The sequence below is a fragment of the Myotis daubentonii genome, chromosome X (assembly GCF_963259705.1).
Source record: "Myotis daubentonii chromosome X, mMyoDau2.1, whole genome shotgun sequence".
NCBI lineage: Eukaryota > Metazoa > Chordata > Mammalia > Chiroptera > Vespertilionidae > Myotis > Myotis daubentonii.
In genome coordinates, this window is record NC_081861.1 from 139872401 (window position 1) to 139892162 (window position 19762).

Below are 19762 nucleotides of genomic sequence, written 5' to 3' on the forward strand. Positions count from 1 at the left end.
ATGGGGGTGGGGCCGGCCAGATCTGGGTCTCGTAAGATTTCGAGGCGCGTGCAGGTAGGCGGGGACTTGACTCTGGGTCCTGGGGCGCGCCCCAGACCCTGACAGGAGGGAGATTTTCATATGCATTTGACTAATTTCCTTTCATCTCTGACACTTCTATTATAGAGAAAGGGCAAATGGCCATATTAACATATTTCCTCTAATGAATTCGCTTGTAATGTGCACGGATTTCATGCACCGGGGCCTCTAGCAGAAATAATAAGAAATTGCAGCTGGGGTTGCAGCAGAAGGAGAAGCAGAACAAGAAGGTATTTGGGCCCTGACTGGTGTGGCTCAGTGGATAGAGCGTCGGCCTGCAGACTCAAGGGTCCCGGGTTCGATTCCCGGTCAAGGGCATGGACCTTGGTTGCGGGCACATCCCCAGTGGGGGGCGTGCAGGAGGCAGCTGATCGATGTTTCTCTCTCACCCATGTTTCTGACTATCCCTCTCCATTCCGGTCCGTAAAAAATCAATAAAATATATATATATATATATTTTTAAAAAAGGAACATATTTGTGCCCAGTTCAGAATCCACCACGGAAACTGGTGGAAGCAACGCTGGTTTCTGGGTTTGTTGATTTCAGTCGATTTTTTGGGGGGCGATTCTCTCCTGTTCGGTTATTTTTCCGCCACAGGCTAAATAGGTCCCCCTGGCCCGGTAGGCTAGCTTGGCTTGTGTTTCCGGCTGCCGTCCGTCCGTCCGTCCGTCCGTCCGTCGCTTGGGGTCTGCAGGGCTGTGGACGTAGGAGAACGTAGGAGCCAAAGAGCCCCCCCCCCAAAGTGGATAGAGTAACGGCCTGCAGACTGAAGGGTCCCGGGTTCGATTCCAGACAAGGGCAGATGACCCTGGGTCATATCGAACCCGGGAGCCTTCGGTCCATCGGCCGGCGCTCTATCCACTGAGCCACACCAGCCAGGGCCTGTCTGTCTCTCCAATTTCCAAATTTCTGTGTCCTGCCTGCCTAGTGTGGCTCACAGTGGTTGAGCGTCGACCTATGAGCCAGGAGGTCCCGGGTTCGATTCCCGGTCAAGGGCACAGGCCCGGGTGGCGGGCTCGGCCCCCAGTAGGGGGCGTGCAGGAGGCGGCCGGTCCATGATTCTCTCTCCTCATGGATGTTTCTCTCTCTCTCTCTCTCTGTCTCCCTTCCTCTCTGAGATCAATAAAAATTTTAAATCGATAAATCTCTGTGTCCTTCTTGTCCGAATCTATGAGCTCTCCCGTCAATCACCTCTCTTTCTCCCCCAGCCCCTCCCCCTGTCCAACCACGTGAAATACAAAAATACTTGTAAGTTCTCTCTCTCTCTCTCTTTTTTTTATTTTTTTGTGGTCGTTGTACAACTTACTCGGTAATCATTTCTTGTCTTTTTTGTCTTTTTCTGAAGTCAGAGATAAGCATCCTTATCTCCTGAGCTATCGCCATTGTCACCAAACTGTGGAAAGTCCCTCCCGGTCCCTAACGGGTTTTGCAGCGTTGGCTGTGACAGCATCTGTGAAGTCCCGGCCAGTGTGGCTCAGTGGTTGGGGGTCGACCTGTGAACCAGGAGGTTCAGGTTCGATTCCCGGTCAAGGGCACAGGCCTGGGTTGTGGGCTCGATCCCCAGTAGGGGGTGTGCAGGAGGCAGCCGATCCGTGATTCTCTCTCATCATGGATGCTTCTCTCTCTCTCTCTCTCTCTCTCTCCCTTCCTCTCTGAAATCAATAAAAATATTTAAAAATATATAGACTAGAGGCCTGGTGCACGAAATTCGTGCATGGGGTCCCTCAGCCCAGCCTGCACCCTCTCTAATCTGGGACCCCCTTGGGGGATGTCTGAATGCTGGTTTAGGCCCGATCCCTGGCTGTTGGACATCTGTCTCACAATCCAGGACCGCTGGCTCCTAACCATTCGCCTGCCTGCCTACCTGATCTCCCTTAACCTCCTCTGCCTGCTGGTCTGATTGCCCCCTAACTGCCCTCCCCTGCTTGCCTGATCGCCCCCTAACTGCCCTCCCCCCTGCCGGCCTGATCGCCCCTAACTGCTCTCCCCTGCTGACCTGATTGCCCCCAACTGCTCTCCCCTGCCGGCCTGATCACCCCTAACTGCCCTCCCTTGCCAGCCTGATCGCCCCTAACTGCCTCAGCCTCGGCTCCTGCCACCATGGCTTTGTCCGGAAGGACGTCTGGAAGGACGTCCAGAAGATGTCCGGTCTAATTAGCATATTACCCTTTTATTAGTATAGATGTATATCAAGGAGTAGAAAAAGAATCAGAGGCAGGAGAGATGCCAGGGACTCCTCTCGTCTTTGTGCGAGCACCCGACGCTGAGATGAACGGGGATGAATCCGGCAGACAAAACCCCGAGGCCTGGGGTCCCTGGGAGTGAGCCAGGGTCAGAGTTGGGGCCTGGTTTTTCCTGACTCAGGGTTTCGCCTGTGCCCTCAGGCCTCGTTCGCACGCCCTGAAACTGCTCCCCGCCCAGCCCGGGTTTCATCTCTCAGCTTTGAAGTAGCGTGGCTCCCCCGCCCGTTCTCTTTTTAAAATCCTGATCCGAAAATATTTTTCCATTGATTTTGAGAGAGAGTGGGAGAGACAGAGAGAAACATCGCTGTGAGAGAGACACATCGATGGGTTTCCTCCTACATGCACCCCGACCAGGGCCCAGGCTGGGGAGGAGCCTGCACCGAGGTCCATGTCCTTGACTGGGAATCGAACCCCGGACCCTTCGGTCAGCAGGCCGACGCTCTCTCTACTGAGCCAAAGGGGCCAGGCCCAAGGATATTTTTTCGTATTGATTTTTATTAAATATTTTTATTGATTTCAGAGAGAAAGGGAGAGGGAGAGAGAGAGAAACATCCATGATGAGAGAGAATCATGGATCGGCTGCCTCCTGCACGCCCCCTACTGGGGATGGAGCCCACAACCCCGGGCATGTGCCCTTGACCGGGAATCGAACCCTGACCTCCTGGTTCATAGGTCAACGCTTAACCACTGAACCACACCAGCTGGGCAATCCTTTTTTTAAATTTATTTTAGAGGGGGACAAAGGGAGAAGAGAGAGAGAGAGAAACACTCATCCGCTGCCTCCCACACATACCCTGACCGGGAATCGAACCCACCACCTGCATACAGATGTCGCCAATATGCCAATGTCACCCCCTAGTTGGTGTGGCTCAGTGGATAGGGCGCCGGCCTGGGGACTGAAGGGTCCTGGGTTTGACTCCTCTGCCTCTCCCTCCTTTCGTCTCTGAAATCAATCCTACGTCATACAAGCTTAATATGCTAAGTGTCCGGTTGACCAGTCAGCCGTTCAACCAATCAAAGCGTAAGATGCTAATGATCTGCTAGGGTCGCTCATCTGCTCGCTATGACGTGCACTGACCACCAGGGGGCAGACAGTCGGCCGGTCGACCAGTCGCTATGACGTGAACTGACCACCAGGGGGCAGACGCTCCTACCAGTAGGTGAGCTTGCTGCTGGGGTCCGGCCGATCAGGACTGAGCAAGACGGGCCGGACACGCCCTGGAGCCCTCCCACGGTCCCTCCCTGGCTGGCCAACCACCAGTGGGGTCCCTCAGCCTGGCCTGCACCCTCTCGCCATCCAGGACCCCTCGGGGGATGTCCGAGAGCCGGTTTCAGCCCGATCCCACAGGCCAGGCCGCGGGACCCTACTGGTGCACGAATTCGTGCACCGGGCCTCTAGGAAAAAAATATTTTGTAAAAAAGATACCAAAGTATAGGAGAGATTGCGGCCTGGCTTCCTTTCTCCGTAGCTCCCGGCTTCTGTCTAAATCCTTCTGGTTTTCACACTCCCTCTCAGGCCATGGACCCCAGGCTCTACCCATCATTTCACCTCAGAGTCACCCCCTGACACACACACACTCACACCCCTCCGGCCCCCCTGCTCCCAGGGCGTGTGCCCGTGAGTCAGGATCAAAGAGCTGGCACTTCTAGGAAGACGCCCACGCCATTGGGTTGGCCGGTGACACACTGAGGGGACCCGTGGACTTTACGATGGGCCACGTGACATGCCCACGGACACCCCGCCTTCCCAATGCCTTTCGGCCCCGAAGGAAGTGGGGGTGGAAAAAAGACTGGGCCTGGGTTCAGTTAAAGATCTTTTTTTTTTTTGTTTTTCTCCTGCCCAAGAGTAGGATCCTATAGATTTTTATTTTTTAAAAAAATATATATATTTTATTGATTTTTTTACAGAGAGGAAGGGAGAGGGATAGAGAGTTAGAAACATTGACGAGAGAGAAACATCGATCAGCTGCCTCCTGCACACCCCCTACTGGGGATGTGCCCGCAACCAAGGTACGTGCCCTTGACTGGAATCGAACCCGGGACCCTTCAGTCCGCAGGCCGACGCTCTATCCACTGAGCCACACCGGCCAGGGCTAGATTTTTATTTTAATTATTTTTAAAACTATATTTCTATTGATTTCACAGAGGAAGGGTAGAGAGAGAGAGAGAGATCCATGATGAGAGGGAATCAGGGACCGGCTGCCTCCTGCACGCCCCCTACTGGGGATTGAGCCCTTGACCAGGAATCGAACCCGGGACCTCCTGGCTCACCACTGAGCCACACCAGCCGGGTGATGTTTCTCTTTATCTCTTCCTGTGCCTCCCATCCCCGTCTCTCTATAAATTAACAAACTTGCCCTGCCCGGTGTGGCTCAGTGGGTAGAGCGTCGGCCTGCGGACTGAAGGGTCCCGGGTTCGATTTCTGCTCAAGGGCACATGCCTGGGTTGCAGGCTCCATCCCCAACCAGTAGGGGGCGTGCAGGAGGCGGCCGGTCCATGATTCCCTCTCATCATGGATGTTTCTCTCTCTCTCTCCCTTCCTCTCTGAAATCCATAAAAAAAAAATATATATTTTTTTAAAAAAAACAAGGCTTTTGTTTCTCAGATTTCATCCCAGACCAGCCTGTCGGAGAAATGTCAGGGGAAGAAAAAACAAACAAAAAAAAAACCCCAGCGTGATTTCTGCTATAAATGTCACCCCCTCCCCACGCACACACACATCCTCATTTGGCGCCCGAACCCCGAGCTCAAAGGAGGAACTGAGAGGGGTCCCACCTCCCCGAGGTGTGGACGGAACCGGCCAGGGGCCCTCGAGACACACAAACAAGAACCAGGCCAGCTGGTGTTTTGACGGGAGACGTCAGTTCTGCAGAAACAGGGTGACCGCCCTCGCCCCGTCCCGTCCCCGCCCCCCAAAACGCACAGGGAGTTCCCCCCCAAATGGGGACACACCTGGTCTTGGGGAGCTGAGCTCTTAGGACACAGGAACCGTTATTCGTCCGTTTTTTTCTGTCTTCTTTTTTTTTTTGCTTTTTTTAATCCTCATCCGAGGATATTTTTTCCGCATCGATTTTTATTTTATTTACTTATTTTTATGTTTAAATGTTAATTTGTTATAATATTTTTGTTTGTATGGATTTCAGAGAGGAAGGGAGAGAGAGAGAGAGAGAGAGAGAGAGAGAGAGAGACATCCATGAAGGGAGAGAGAATCATGGACCGGCCGCCTCCTGCGCGCCCCCTACTGGTTGGAGATGGAGCCCGCAACCCGGGCCTGTGCCCTTGACCGGGAATCGAACCCGGGACCCTGCGGTCTGCAGGCCGACGCTCTACCCACTGAGCCACACCAGCCAGGGCTCATTGATATTTATATTAATTTTATTTATTAAAAATTTTTAAAAAATTGATTTCAGAGAGGAAGGGAGAGAGAGAGAGAGAGAGAGAGAGAGAGAGAGAGAGAGAGAGAGAGAGAAATATCCATGAGGAGAGAGAATCATGGACCGGCCGCCTCCTGCATGCCCCCTACTGGGGATGGAGCTCGCAATCCGGGCCTGTGCCCTCGGCCGGGATTCGAACCCGTGACCTCCTGGTTCCTAGGTTGATCGATGCTCTAACCACTGAACCACACTGGCTGGGATTTTTTTTTTTCTGTTTTTTTTTTCAATCCCTTCACCCCCATCTCTCACCTCCCACCCCCCAGAGCCGTCCGCCTCCTCTCTCTCTATCTGTGAGTCGGTCTCTATCCGGGTTGGCAGTTCCGTGCGTTCATTCGATGCCACCACAATATCTTTAAAAATAAAAAAAAATAAAAAATTACCGAACTGAAATTTCCCTTATCTGACCCAAAGCAGCAACTTCTGGGAAATCAGTCTGCAAATTCCTCTGAAGGGCGGACCTGCCCTCAGAACGGGGCGCACCATCAAAGCCGCCCCCCCCCCATATCTTTTCTCCGGGGGGTTCCTGGTCGTGATGGAAAGACCACTCATCACACCGTTTATTATTATTATTATTATTATTATTATTATTATTATTATTATTAATAAACTAGAGGCCTGGTGCATGAATTTGTGCACAGGTGGAAGCTCCGGCAGGTGGCGGAGAGGGACCCTGAGCTATTGGCAGGCCGGCTCCTCCCCCAATTGGGGGTGGGGCAGGCTGGGGGCAGGGGCTGTGAGTGGTAGGCCGGCCGGCCCCACCCCTTGGTCGAACTCCAGGTCGAACTCTCAGTCCAACTCCTGGTCGAGGAGACAATTTGTTTATTAGCTTTTTATTATATAGGACTCACTAGAGGCCCGGTGCATGAAATCCATACACGGAGGGGGGGGGGTCCCCTCACCCCAGCCTGCACCCTCTCCAATCCGGGACCCCTTGGGGGTGTCCAACTGCTGGTTTAGGCCCAAACCCGGGGTTCGGGCGTAAACCGGCCGTCGGACATCCCTCTCACAGTCCAGGGACCACTGGCTGCTAACTGCTCACCTGCCTGCCTGCCTGATCGCCCCTAACTGCTCCCCCGCCAGCCTGATTGCCCCTAACCACCTCTGCCTGACAGCCGGATCACCTCCAACTGCACCCCCCTGCCGGCCTGGTCGCCCCTAACTGCCCCCTCCTGCAAGCCTGGTCGCCCCTAACTGCCCTCCTCTGCTGGTCTGGTCGCCCCGAACTGCCCTCCCTGCCCCCACCAGCCTGATCGCCCCACACAGCCTGCTGCTCAGTCGCCCGTCGGATTGTTTCAATCATGACGCCTCCTGGCTTTTTATATATTAGGATAGATTTTTATGGATTTCAGAGAGAGAAAGGGAGACGGAGAGAGAGAAACATCCATGAGGAGAGAGAATCTTGGATCGGCCGCCTCCTGCACGCCCCACACTGGGAATCGAACCCGCAACCTGGGCATGTGCCCTGACCTGGAATCGAACCCTGACCTCCTGGTTCATAGGTTGATGCTCAACCACTGAGCCAGGCCCACCAGGCACCACACCCTTTCTTATCTCCTGCATGTTCTCCTGAAAACTCTTTCATCTTCTCCCCAGTTCCCCCCCCCCCCAAAATTTCTTTCCCCTAAGCAGTTGTTCTCACCTTCCCATCTGCTACTGAATTAGGTACACAATCCCTCGGTTCTAACCATGCCTTTGAGTCACTACTCATCCCTGAGTTTCTCCTTCGTGTATGTGTGTTGTCCTTGCAGACTCTGTTTCTCTCCTTCCTGCCAATCTGCCTTTGCTCAGTTTAATTTGCACGCCCCAGGTGCAGCACCCAAGAGTTTGGAGGGAAAGATTTTCTTTTTTCTTTTAAATTTCTACATCTCCAGTTTCATCTTCCTTTCCAATCCCGTGAGTGACTGTCCTCCTAGTCCTTCTCCATTCATGGGTTTACTGTCTCTCTCTCTCTCTTTTTTTTGTATTTCTTTTAGGCCACGTGAATGGAGTCTACGGCATTATAGACTCTTTCCTTTCAATTTTTCTTTGCTGCAGGCAGTGGTCCTCAACCTTCTGGCCCTTTCAATACAGCTCCTCATGCTGTGGGGACCCCCAACCATAACATTATTCTCGTTGCTGCTTCATCGCTGTCAGGTGGCTGCTGTGATGAATCGTCATGGAAACATCTGATCTGCAGGATGGTCTTAGGTGACCCCTGCGAAAGGGTCGTTCGACAGCCAGAGGGGTCGCGACCCACAGGTTGAGAACCGCTGAGAGAGAGAGTAGCTTTCCTACCTCTGCCTCTGCTAGATGATGTTATATATCATCCCCAAAAGCAAAATATATTTCTGCCCCAGCCAGTGTGGCTCAGTGGATAGAACGTCCGCCTATCCATAATCTCTTTGAATCGTTACTGTGAATGACAAAGCAGAAATCTCTTTGAAAGCTGTTATATTTCATAAGTCACCAGATATTTTCTCATATGTATTCTTGAGGCCCCGGTGCACAAATTCGTGCACCAGTGGGGTCCCTCGGCCTGGCCTGCGGGATCGGGTCGGAACCGGCTCTCCCATGTCCCCCAAGGGGTCCCGGATGGCGAGAGGGCGCAGGCCAGGCCGAGGGACCCCACTGGTGCACGATCGGGGCCGGGGTGGGGCCGGGGGAGGGCTCCAGGGCGTGTCCGGCCCGTCTCGCTCAGTCCCGATCGGCCGGACCCCAGCAGCAAGCTAACCTACCGGCCAGACCGTCTGCCCCCTGGTGGTCAGTGCACGTCATAGCGACTGGTCGAATGGTTGACCATCTGCCCCCTGGTGGTCAGTGCACGTCGTAGCAAGCTGTTGAGCGGCCTTAGCATCTCATTAGCATATGACGCTTTGATTGGCTGAACGGATGCCCAGACCACCGGATACTTAGCATATTAGGCTTTTATTAATAGGATAATTTTCTTTAACGATCGTCTCCTATCTTCCTGTGAACATCCCATAGGATTGCATATGTCCGAGCTATTTGTAAATTGCCAACATTCTGAGGATATAAAGCGTTATCAAGGGTGGACCTGTGTGTAGCCCAGGCCCAGAAAAGCCCTTGATCATCCCCCAAAAGCAACATATATTTCTGCACCAGCCAGTGTGGCTCAGCGGATAGAGCGTCGGCCTGCGGACTGAAGGGTCCCGGGTTCGAATCCCGGCCAAGGGCACATGCCCGGGTTGCGGGCTCCATCCCCAGTCGGGGGGCATGCAGGAGGCGGCCGGTCCGTGATTCTCTCTCATCATGGATGTTTCTCTCTCTCTCTCTCTCTCCCTTCCTCTCTGAAATCAATGAAAAGATATTAAAAAACATATCTACCGATAGATACACATTTTAAATACTGCTGCCTGTGGCTGAATCTTCTTTCTCTTATCTTTTCTCTTTTCTTTTCTTTCCTTTTCTTTTCTTTTCTTTTCTTTTCTTTTCTTTTCTTTTCTTTTCTTTCCTTTTCTTTTCTTTTCTTTTCTTTTCTTTTCTTTTCTTTTCTTTTCTTTTCTTTTCTTTTCTTTTCTTTTCTTTTCTTTTCTTCTTTTCTTTCCTTTTTACAGTTGACTCTTCAAATGCCCTCCTGGCGGCCGGGTGGGGGAAACCGTCCTGTTATGTAATCGGAGTCGAGTCCCATGGGTCTGGGTGAGTGATGGATGTGTGATAGCCCAACCACAGGCTCACGGCATCCATGGGCCCCGGGGGTGGGGGAGGGGGTGGGGGAGGGGAGGGTTGAGTGTGTGTGTGTGGGGGGGAAGGGGAGCTTTGCAAGGTGACAGGCCGCACCCCCAAACAGGCTTGGAAGTAGAAGCAACCAGGGCTGAGAGGAGAGATCACGCCAGCCCTTAGCTGGGGTGGCTCAGTGGTTAGAGCGCCGGCCCTGGGACTGCAGGGTCCCGGGTTCGATTCCCCGTCAAGGGCACAGGCCCGGGTGGCGGGCTCGATCCCCAGTAGGGGGCGTGCGGGAGGCGGCCGGTCCTTGATTCTCTCTCATCATGGATGTTTTTCTCTCTCTCTCCCTCTCCCTTCCTCTCGCTGAAATCCATAAAAATATATTAAAATTCTTCAGGGGGCCCCTCAACCTTAGACTCGTTTTGTTTTGCTTTTATTAGTTTTTTAAACCTAACAGCTTTGCTGAACTATAGTTCCCACACCGTGTAATTCAGCCATCGAAAGTGCACAATTCAGTGATTTTTTTAAAAAAAAAAATAAAATAAAAATCCGTTATGGGCCTTTCAACCTCAGACTAGTTTAGTTGTATTTTTAATTCAACTTATTTTATTATTTTAATTTATGATTATTTTTTAAATATTTTTTTTATTGATTTCGGAGAGGAACGGAGAGAGAGAAACATCCATGATGAGGAGAGAGAATCATGGTCCGGCCGCCTCCTGCACGCCCCCAACTGGGGATCGAGCCCGCAACCGGGGCATGTGCCCTTGACCGGGAATCGAACCCGGGACCCTTCAGTCCGCAGGCCGACGCTCTATCCACTGAGCCACACCAGCTGATGCTGTTTTTATTTATTTTTATTATTAATTTATTTTTATTATTTTTTAAACGTAACAGCTTTACTGAAAAATAGTTCACACGCAGTGTAATTCCCCCACGGAACGTGCCCAATTCAATGACTTTTTTTGGGGAAAAAAAAATTCTTTATGGCTCAAAAAAATAAAATAAAATAAACAAAACAAAACAAAACAAAATAATAAAATAAAATGATGAAATGAAATGAAATAAAATAATAAAATGAGCCCTGACTGGTGTGGCTCAGTGGAGAGAGTGTCGGCCTGAGGACTGAAGGGTCCCGGGTTCGATTCCTGGTCAAGGGCATGGACCTTGGTTGCGGGCACATCCCCAGTAGGAGATGTGCAGGAGGCAGCTGATCGATGTTTCTATCTCATCATGGATGTTTCTAACTCTCTATCCCTCTCCCTTCCTCTCTGTAAAAAATCAATAAAATATATATATTTTAAAAAATAATAGAATTACATGAAAAAATAATAAAATGAAATGAAATAAAATAATGAAATGAAATAATGAAATGAAATGAAATTCTTTATTGTTGAAAGGATTACCTATGTCCCCTTTTCCCCCCGCCCATGGCCCCCCTCCAGCCCGCCCCACCCCCAATCCCACCCCCTCACCCCGAGGCCCCGACCCCCCCCTGTCATCTGCGTCCATAGGTTAAGGTCATATATGCGAGGAGTCATCTCTCGTGGGTCATGCTACGTGAGCTGGTTTCCTGTAGTCACTTCCCTACTGTTCTCCCTGCCCTTTAAAAAGCGGGGTGCCCTGCGCGGATGACCCGGGAACCCAGAGGGAGAGACCGGGGCGCACGGAGGGGCCACCCACCGCCTCCCTCCCCACTCCATCCCGCCCGCGCCCCAGGATGACCCGTGCGCTCCCGCCTTGGGCGCCCGCGGCGGTCTTCCTCCTGGCACATCTCATAGGAGCCGGTAAGGAAGGAATTGGGGTTCCCGGTGGCGGAAACCCCCTTCGTTTAAAACATTCCCCCCTTTTTTTTCGAGGGGGCGTTAAGGTCTCTTGGGCCAACTCACTCTTTTCTGCAGCAAATTGGCAAGGAGGTGACTCTGGGCGGCGGTGGCGAAATGGATAGGGCGCGCGCAATGGATAGGGCGCGCGCATGGATAGGGCGCGCGCCATGGATAGGGCGCGCGCCATGGATAGGGCGCGCGCGCCTGTGGATAGAAGGGTCCCGGGTTCGACTCCCGGCCGAGGCACCAGGTTGCAGGGTCATTAGAGGCTTGTGTGGGAGGCAGCTAGTCGATGTCTCTCTCTCTTTTATGGATATTTCTCTCTCTTTCCACTCTCTCTAAAATAAACCAATGGAAAGAGTGTATCTTCAACATATATATTTTTATTGATTTCTGTGGATGGAAGGGTGGCGGGTTCGATTCCCGGTCGAGGTATCAGGTTGTAGGGTCATTAGAGGCTTGTGTGGGAGGCCGCGAATCGATCTCTCTCTCTCTCTCTCTCTCTCTCTCCCTCCCTCCTCCACCCTCTCCTCTCCACTCTCCCTTAAATAAATCAATGGAAAAAGGATATTTTAAAAAATATATAATTTTATTGATTTCCGAGAGGAAGGGAGAGGGAGAGAGAGAGAGACATCCATGATGAGAGAGAATCATGGATCGGCTGCCTCCTGCGCGCCCCCGACTGGGGATGTGCCCACAACCCGGGCATGTGCCCTTGACGGGAATCGAACCCGGGACCCTTCAGTCCGCAGGCCACCCTCTATCCACTGAGTGGAAAAAAATTTTTTTTTTTTAAAAAAAGAGCCATAGCCGGTTTGTCTCAGTGGTTAGAGCATCAGCCAGGGGACTGAAGGGTCCTGGGTTCGATTCCCGGTCAAGGGCGGGTATCTGGGTTGCAGGCTCAATTCCCGGCCTGGGTTGGGACGGGTGTGGGAGGCAACCAATCCATGTGTCTCTCTCCCATCTCTCTCTCTCTCTCTCTCTCTCTCTCTCTCTCTCTCTCTCTCTCTCTCTCTCTCTCTCTCTCTCTCCTTCCCTTACGTTGTCTCCAAAAATCAATGGAAAAATATCCTCACCTGAGGATTAAAAAAAAAATTAAAAAACAGGCTGAGGGTGCCTCATCTTAACGGATTTCAGGATTCACTTTTAATGAAAAAAAAACCCCAAAAACCCAATAAACCAGCAAATGATAAGCCACAGGTGGGCGTGTGCTGAGCTGAGAATCCGGGGGCATTTCTCCTACTTTCTAAAACCTTGAAAGAGGTAGATCCTTCTCCTCCTCCTCTTCCTCCTTCTTTTTTCTTTCCTGACCCCCAAAAATTCTGATTAATATTTCCCCCCGTGGTGACCTCAGGCCACACCCGTGCCTCTAACTCACAACACGGGGTGGGAATTAATTTTTCCTGCTAAGGGCCATTTGGCTATTTATAGCATCCGTCACGGGTCGTCGTGCAAAAGTATCCACTTACACATCAGTTTGCTTAAAAAAAAAGGGAAAAAAAAAAAAGCCCTGGCCGGGGTGGCTCAGTGGATAGAGCGTCGGCCTGCGGACTGCAGGGTCCCGGGTTCGATTCCCGGTCAAGGGCATGGACCTGGGTGGCGGGCACATCCCCAGTGGGGGGCGTGCAGGAGGCGGCTGATCGATGTGTCTCTCTCATCCATGTTCCTAACTCTCTATCCCTCTCCCTTCCTCTCTGTAAAAAAAATCAATAAAATACCTTAACTGATAATAAAAAAAAAATCAATGAAATATATTTTTTTAAAAAAAGAAAAAGAAAATAAAGCAAAAATTAGCCTGCGAGCCCGGCCTGGCGTGGCTCAGTGGTTGAGCGTCCACCTAGGAACCAGGAGGTCCCGGGTTCGATTCCCCGTCAAGGGCACAGGCCCGGGGTCGCACCCTCCATCCCCAGCCGGGGGCGTGCAGGAGGCGGCCGATCCATGATTCTCTCTCATCACGGATGCTTCTCTCTCTCTCTCTCCCTCTCCCTTCCTCTCTGAAATCCATAAAAATATATTCAAAAATAAGTAAATAACTGATTTATGAAAAATATTGGCCTGTTACGTTTGTTCAAACATAGGACGAACTCATCCCTGGTGGCAAATGATGTCTTGGGACTCATACGGCCGACGGGCCAGACAATCCTGGCAAGGTTTCCTCTGCCCTGATCCTGGGCGGCCTGTGTCCATTGGCTGGGTCATCTTTCCTTATTGATTGATTGATTGATTGATTGATTTCAGAGAGGAAGGGAGAGCGAGAGACAGAGAGAGAGAGAAACATCCATGAGGAGAGAGAATCATAGACCGGCCGCCTCCCGCACGCCCCCTACTGGGGATGGAGCCCACAACCCGGGCCTGTGCCCTGACCGGGAATCGAACCCGAGACCTCCTGGTTCACAGGTGGACGCTCTAACCCCTGAGCCGCTGTGTCATTTTCCCGACAAGACGCCCACATCACGGTACCACCCTCCGACCCTCTCCCGCGTTCGCCTGTTTTGACACCCAGGGGGCGCCTTCGAGCATCAGATCATCAACTTTAATTTCGAGACCGTGCGGGTGACCTGGGATGCCGGCCAGCCCTCGGGGACCAACCTGACTTTTCTCTACGGGTGAGTGTCCCGGGGAAGGAAAAAAAGGAGAAAACCGGGACAAGTGTGAAAAAATGTCGCTTTTTAAAATATATGGACATCCCAGAGGCCGCGGGATGGGGCCGAAGCCGGCTCTCCGACATCCCCCGAGGGTCCTGGGTGGCGAGAGGGCGCAGGCCAGGCCGAGGGACCCCACTGGTGCACGAACGGGGCCGGGGAGGGACCGAGGGAGGGCTCCAGGGCGTGTCCGGCCCGTCTCGCTCAGTCCCCATCGGCCGGACCCCAGCAGCAAGCTCACCTGCTGGTCAGAGCGCCTGCCCCCTGGTGGTCAGTGCACGTCACAGCGACTGGTCGACCGGTCGGCTGTCTGCCCCCTGGTGGTCAGTGCACGTCATAGCGACTGATCGACCAGTCGGCTGTCTGCCCCCTGGTGGTCAGTGCCCGTCACAGCGACTGGCCGACCAGTCCACTGTCTGCCCCCTGGTGGTCAGTGCACGTCACAGCGGCTGGTCGACCGGTCGACTGTCTGCCCCCTGGTGGTCAGTGCACGTCACAGCGACTGGCTGACCGGTCGACTGTCTGCCCCCTGGTGGTCAGTGCACGTCACAGCGACTGGTCGACCGGCCGACTGTCTGCCCCCTGGTGGTCAGTGCACATCATAGCAAGCGGTTGAGCGGCCTTAGCATACCATTAGCATATTACGCTCTGATTGGTTGAATGGCCTACCGGCCGAGCAGACACCTAGCCTATTAGGCTTTTATTCTATAGGATTTCTCTATTAATAAAAGTGCAATATGCTAATTAGACCAGACATCCTTCCGGACGATCTTCCGGATGAAGCCAGGGGCTGCGAGGGAAGCCAGGGTCCCGGGTGCCAGAGGCAAGCCAGTCCCGGCAGCCGGGGGAAGGAAGTTCTAGTCTTGCGTGAATTTCATGCCTTGGGCCTCTCGCTGTATATATTTTTATTGATGTCAGAGAGGAAGGGAGAGGGAGAGAGAGAGACATCCATGATGAGAGAGAGCCATGGACCGGCCGCCTCCTGCGCGCCCCCGACTGGGGATCGAGCCCGCAACCCGGGCCTGTGCCCTTGACCGGGAATCGAACCCGGGACCCTTCCGTCCCCAGACCGACGCTCTATCCACTGAACCACACCGGCCAGGGTCTGTCTTTGTCGTCGAGCACCGGTTCTCAACCTTCCTAAGGCCGCGGCCCCTGAATACAGCTCCCCATGCTGTGGGGACCCCCAAAACCATAACATTATTCTCGTGGCCACGTCATCGCCGTCATGTGGCTGCTGTGACGAATCGTCATGGAAACATCTGATCTGCAGGATGGATTTTCATGGTGACACATGGAACATCATGAAAGCACAGCGATCGATCACAAAAACAATCTGTGATTATAGGTGTGTTTTCCGACGGTCTCAGGCGACCCCTGGGAAAGGGGCGTTCGACCCCCAAAGGGGCCGCGACCCCCAGGTTGAGAACCCCTGTCTTAGGGCCTTATTCATCTTGAAGCATTTTTTTCTCTTTTCTTTTTTTTTCCCTTTCCAATGAATTTATTATCAATTCTGTGAACGGTGGCGGGTGCCCTGTGGTTTGATAGCCCCTGAGATTAACGGGAGGCGTGCGCAGGAGAGAGACGCGAAGATGAATCGATTTCGAACATCAGACTCAACGGGGGTGGGGAGGGTGGCGGGGGGCAGATAAGGGCCTTGAATTTCCACGTGTGGACGGAGATGACTCGCTTGAATTTTCCCAGCACCAGCTCGTGCACGGCTTACGGGGGCTACGCTGTTTTATTTACTATTTTCTTCTTTTAAAATATATTTTATTGATTTTTTTACAGAGAGGAAGGGAGAGGGAGAGAGAGTCAGAAACATCGATGAGAAAGAAACATCGATCAGCTGCCTCCTGCACCCCCCCCCCCTTACTGGGGACGTGCCCGCAACCAAGGTCCATGCCCTTGACCGGGAATCGAACCCGGGACCCTTCAGTCCACAGGCCGACGCTCTATCCACTGAACCACACCGGTCAGGGCTTATTTACGATTTTCTGCATAAATCTTTGTTGTTGAAAAAATTACATATGTCCCTTTTTTTCACCACCATTGAACCCCTCAGCTCGACCCCCCTGACCCTCACCCCAAGGCCCTCACCCCCAATTTGTCCATGGGTTATACATTCAAGGCCTTTAGTTAATTATCTCCCACCCACCCTACCTCCCCCCCACCTTCCCTCTGAGATTCTAACACTTTTCTAGACTTTATTTGGGTAAATATTGATCTAGTCACTGCTTGGGTTTAAGGTCTATTTTTTTTTTTAAAATCCTTACCTGAGATTATGTCTCCATTTTCAGAATTTTTATTTTATTTTATTGATTTCAGAGAGGAAGGGAGAGGGAGAGGGAGAGAGAAAGATCAACGATGAGAGAGAATCACGGATCGGCTGCCTCCTGCACCCCCCCCCCACTGGGGTTGAGCATCGACCTATGAACCAGGAGGTCCTGGGTTCGATTCCCGGTCCAGGGCACATGCCCGGGTTGCGGACTCGATCCCCAGTGGGGGGCGTGCAGGAGGCAGCTGATCCGTGATTCTCTCTCATCATGGATGTTTCTCTCTCTCTCTCCCTCTACCTTCTTTTCTCTGAAGTCAATAAAAAAATATTTAAACCCCAGCCGGTGTGGCTCAGTGGATAGAACATCAGCCTGTGGACTGAAGGGTCCCGGGTTCGATTCCCGGTCAAGGGCATGGACCTGGGTTGCGGCCTCGATCCCCAGTCGGGGGCGTGCAGGAGGCAGCCGGTCCATGATTCTCATCACTGATGTTTCTCTCTCTCCTTCTGCCTTCCCTCCCATCCGACATCCATAAACACATTTAAAAAAATAAATAAATCAGAATATTTTTAAAAATAACAATTTAAAAAAAAAACCCACTGGAAAAATCCCCTTGGGTGAGGAATAGCTAATGAGCTACATACTAGAGGTCCCGGTGCACGAAATCGGTGCACGGCTAGGGTCCCTTGGCCTGGCCGGCGACCAGGGCCGATCGGTGGGGCGACTGGCGGGGCGATCGGGGGTCCCCTGCTCACTCACCGGCCGCTGCTCAGGGCCTGAGGGCCGGGGCCAGCGCCTGTGTCGAGCTTCCGGCCCCTGGTGGCCAGTGCACATCACAGCGACCGGTCATTCTGCCATTCGGTCGATTTGCATATTTGGGTTTTATTAGAGGGGATAGGTACTATTTGCAAATACATTCTATGGCTAAATGGTCCTCTTTTTTTATAAAAAAACACACAACACCCGTAGATTTAGGAAGAGGAATGAGACAGAATGCTCCAACTACCTCCTTCAGAACGGACGCCGGTCGGGCTGCCTCCTGGCGGCCGACGGTGATACGATTCTCAACTTTTCTGTCTGGAATGGGACCCAGTGCCTCAAGGACAGGAGCCTATGGATCGCCGATTACTGTAAGTGCCACCCAGAGGGAAAGCATTGCCCAGTCCCCTCCCCGATCGAGGGCCCCCCCCGTGCTCACCCCAACAACGAAGACGCCAGCCTTCCGGAATGTTCCACGGCCAGAAAAAAACGCATGCAACTCGGAGGGAGAAGGCAGAGGGCGCTGTGCAGGGGGCTATGGGAGAGGATGGGCTGCCTCCTGCACGCCCACTACTGGGGATGGAGACCGGCCGCCGTGGCCCAGGGGTTGAGCGTCGACCTAGGAACCAGGAGGTCAGGGTTCGATTCCCGGTCAAGGGCACAGGCCCGGGTTGCGGGCTCCATCCCCAGTAGGGGGCGTGCAGGAGGCAGTTGAACCATGATTCTCTCTCATCATGGATGTTTCTATCTCTCCTTATCCATTCCTCTTTGAAATAAATTAAAATAAATAGATATAGATAGATGATAGATAGATAGATAGATAGATGATAGATACATAGATAGATAGATAGGTAGATAGATTGATAGGTAGATAGATAATAGATAGATACATAGATGATAGATAGATATAGATAGATAGATAGATAGATAGATAGATAGATAGATAGATAGATATAGATAGATGATAGATAGATAGATAGATAGATAGATAGATAGATGATAGATAGGTAGATAGATAGATAGATGATAGATAATAGATAGATACATAGATGACAGATAGATATATATAGATAGATAGATGACAGATAGATAGATAGATAGATAGATAGATAGATGATAGATAGATAGATATAGGTAGATATAGATAGATAGAGTTCTACATTGCCTGGGTGGCATGGTTCAATTGTTGAACGCTGGCCTATGAACCAGGAGGTCAGGGTTCGATTCCCGGTCAAGGGCACATGCCCAGGTTGTGGGCTCCATCCCCAGTAGGGGGCGTGCAGGAGGCGGCCGGTCCATGATTCTCTCTCATCATTGGTGTTTCTATCTCTCTCTCCATCTTCCTTCTTCTCTGAAATCAATGAAAATATATTAAAAAAATAAAAATAAAGGTGGGATTAGCTCAGGCCCAAGAAGGCGATTCTGAGCAAACTGACCGCGGTCACTGTGGGGACGTGGGGTGCCCCTCTTTGCACGGGCGCCCACCCCCGTGTCCTCTCCCCTCCTCAGTGAAACCCAGCTCGCCGAGGGGTCTGCGTGTCCTGTGGCGTGAGGAAGCCGTGACGGTGACGTGTCCCGACCTGCCCTGGAAGGGCCTCCTGTACGAGGTTCAGTACAAGAGCTCCTTTGACGGGGAGTGGCAGGTGAGTGGGGGGGGGCATCTTCTCGGGGCCCCTGTGACGGAACGTCCCCAAGATGCCAACTCTGAAGACACATGGAGATAGATGGATAGATAGATGACAGGTAGACATAGACAGATAGATAGATAGATAAATGATAGATAGATAGATAGATAGATAGATAGACAGATGATAGATAGATAGATAAATGATAGATGATGGATATATAGATAAATAGACAGATGATAGATAGATAAATAGATGATAGATAGATAGATAGATAGATAGATAGATAGATAGATAGATAGGTAGATAGATAGATGATGGATAGAGACAGATGATAGATAGAGAGATGCTGGATAGATAGATAAATAGATAGATGATAGATAAATAGATAGATGATAGATAAATAGATAGCTGATAGATAAATAGATAGCTGATAGATAGATAAATAGATAGAAGACAGATAGATAATACATAGATGATAGATAGATAGATGATAGAAGATAGATGACAGATACATAGATGATAGATGATAGCTTAGATAGATAGATAGATAGATAGATAGATAGATAGATAGATAGATAGAAGTGAGATGAAGACAGAGAAGAGAGAGGAAGAGAGAGAGAGAGAGAGAGAGAGAGAGAGAGAGAGAGAGAGAGAGAAGCAGAGAGAAGGAGGTATTGAGATTCATTTAAAGGAATTGCTCATCATCGCTTCTCGGCCTTTTGGCTAAGATCAAGTGTAAGGAATTGCTCATGGATTATAGGTGCTCTGACCTGGAATCGAAGGGTGACCTCCTGGTTCATGGGTCGATGCTCAACCACAGGCTGGGCTGGGCATTGTTCTTTGGTTGTTGCTCATTTTTTGCTGCTGTTTTGAGGCAAAGAACTGGGCAAAAAAGAGAAAGTTACCCAAGATGTCTAGATGCCTGAGAGAAGGAAACTTTTGTTCCAAGGACGAAGACAAAACGTCATTCCATCTATCCATCATCTATCTATCCATCCCTTCAATAGTCATCTAATATCAATGTACACATTTATCATATGATCTATCATTTACCTATCCACTCATCCATCCATCCATCCATCCATCCACTCATCCATCCACTCATCCATCCATCCATCCACCATCCATCCATCCATCCATCCACTCATCCATCCATCCATCCACCCATCCATCCATCCATCCATCCCTCCATCCATCCACTCATCCATCCAT

General features: G+C 51.4%; 2 protein-coding genes across 2 annotated transcripts in view; both read left to right on the top strand.

Annotated features, from left to right (window-relative positions):
* The window catches only part of SLC25A6 (solute carrier family 25 member 6), a 266945-nt gene that overhangs the window by 99665 nt on the left and 147518 nt on the right, over nt 1-19762 (top strand). The window lies entirely within an intron of this gene.
* The window catches only part of CRLF2 (cytokine receptor like factor 2), a 19939-nt gene continuing 11292 nt past the window's right edge, over nt 11116-19762 (top strand). The window contains exons 1-4 of the mRNA XM_059680005.1: nt 11116-11206; nt 13749-13851; nt 17133-17293; nt 18432-18565. Of these exons, the coding sequence (XP_059535988.1) occupies nt 11140-11206; nt 13749-13851; nt 17133-17293; nt 18432-18565 (465 nt within the window). The 5' untranslated portion in view covers nt 11116-11139. The remainder of the gene's footprint in view (nt 11207-13748; nt 13852-17132; nt 17294-18431; nt 18566-19762) is intronic.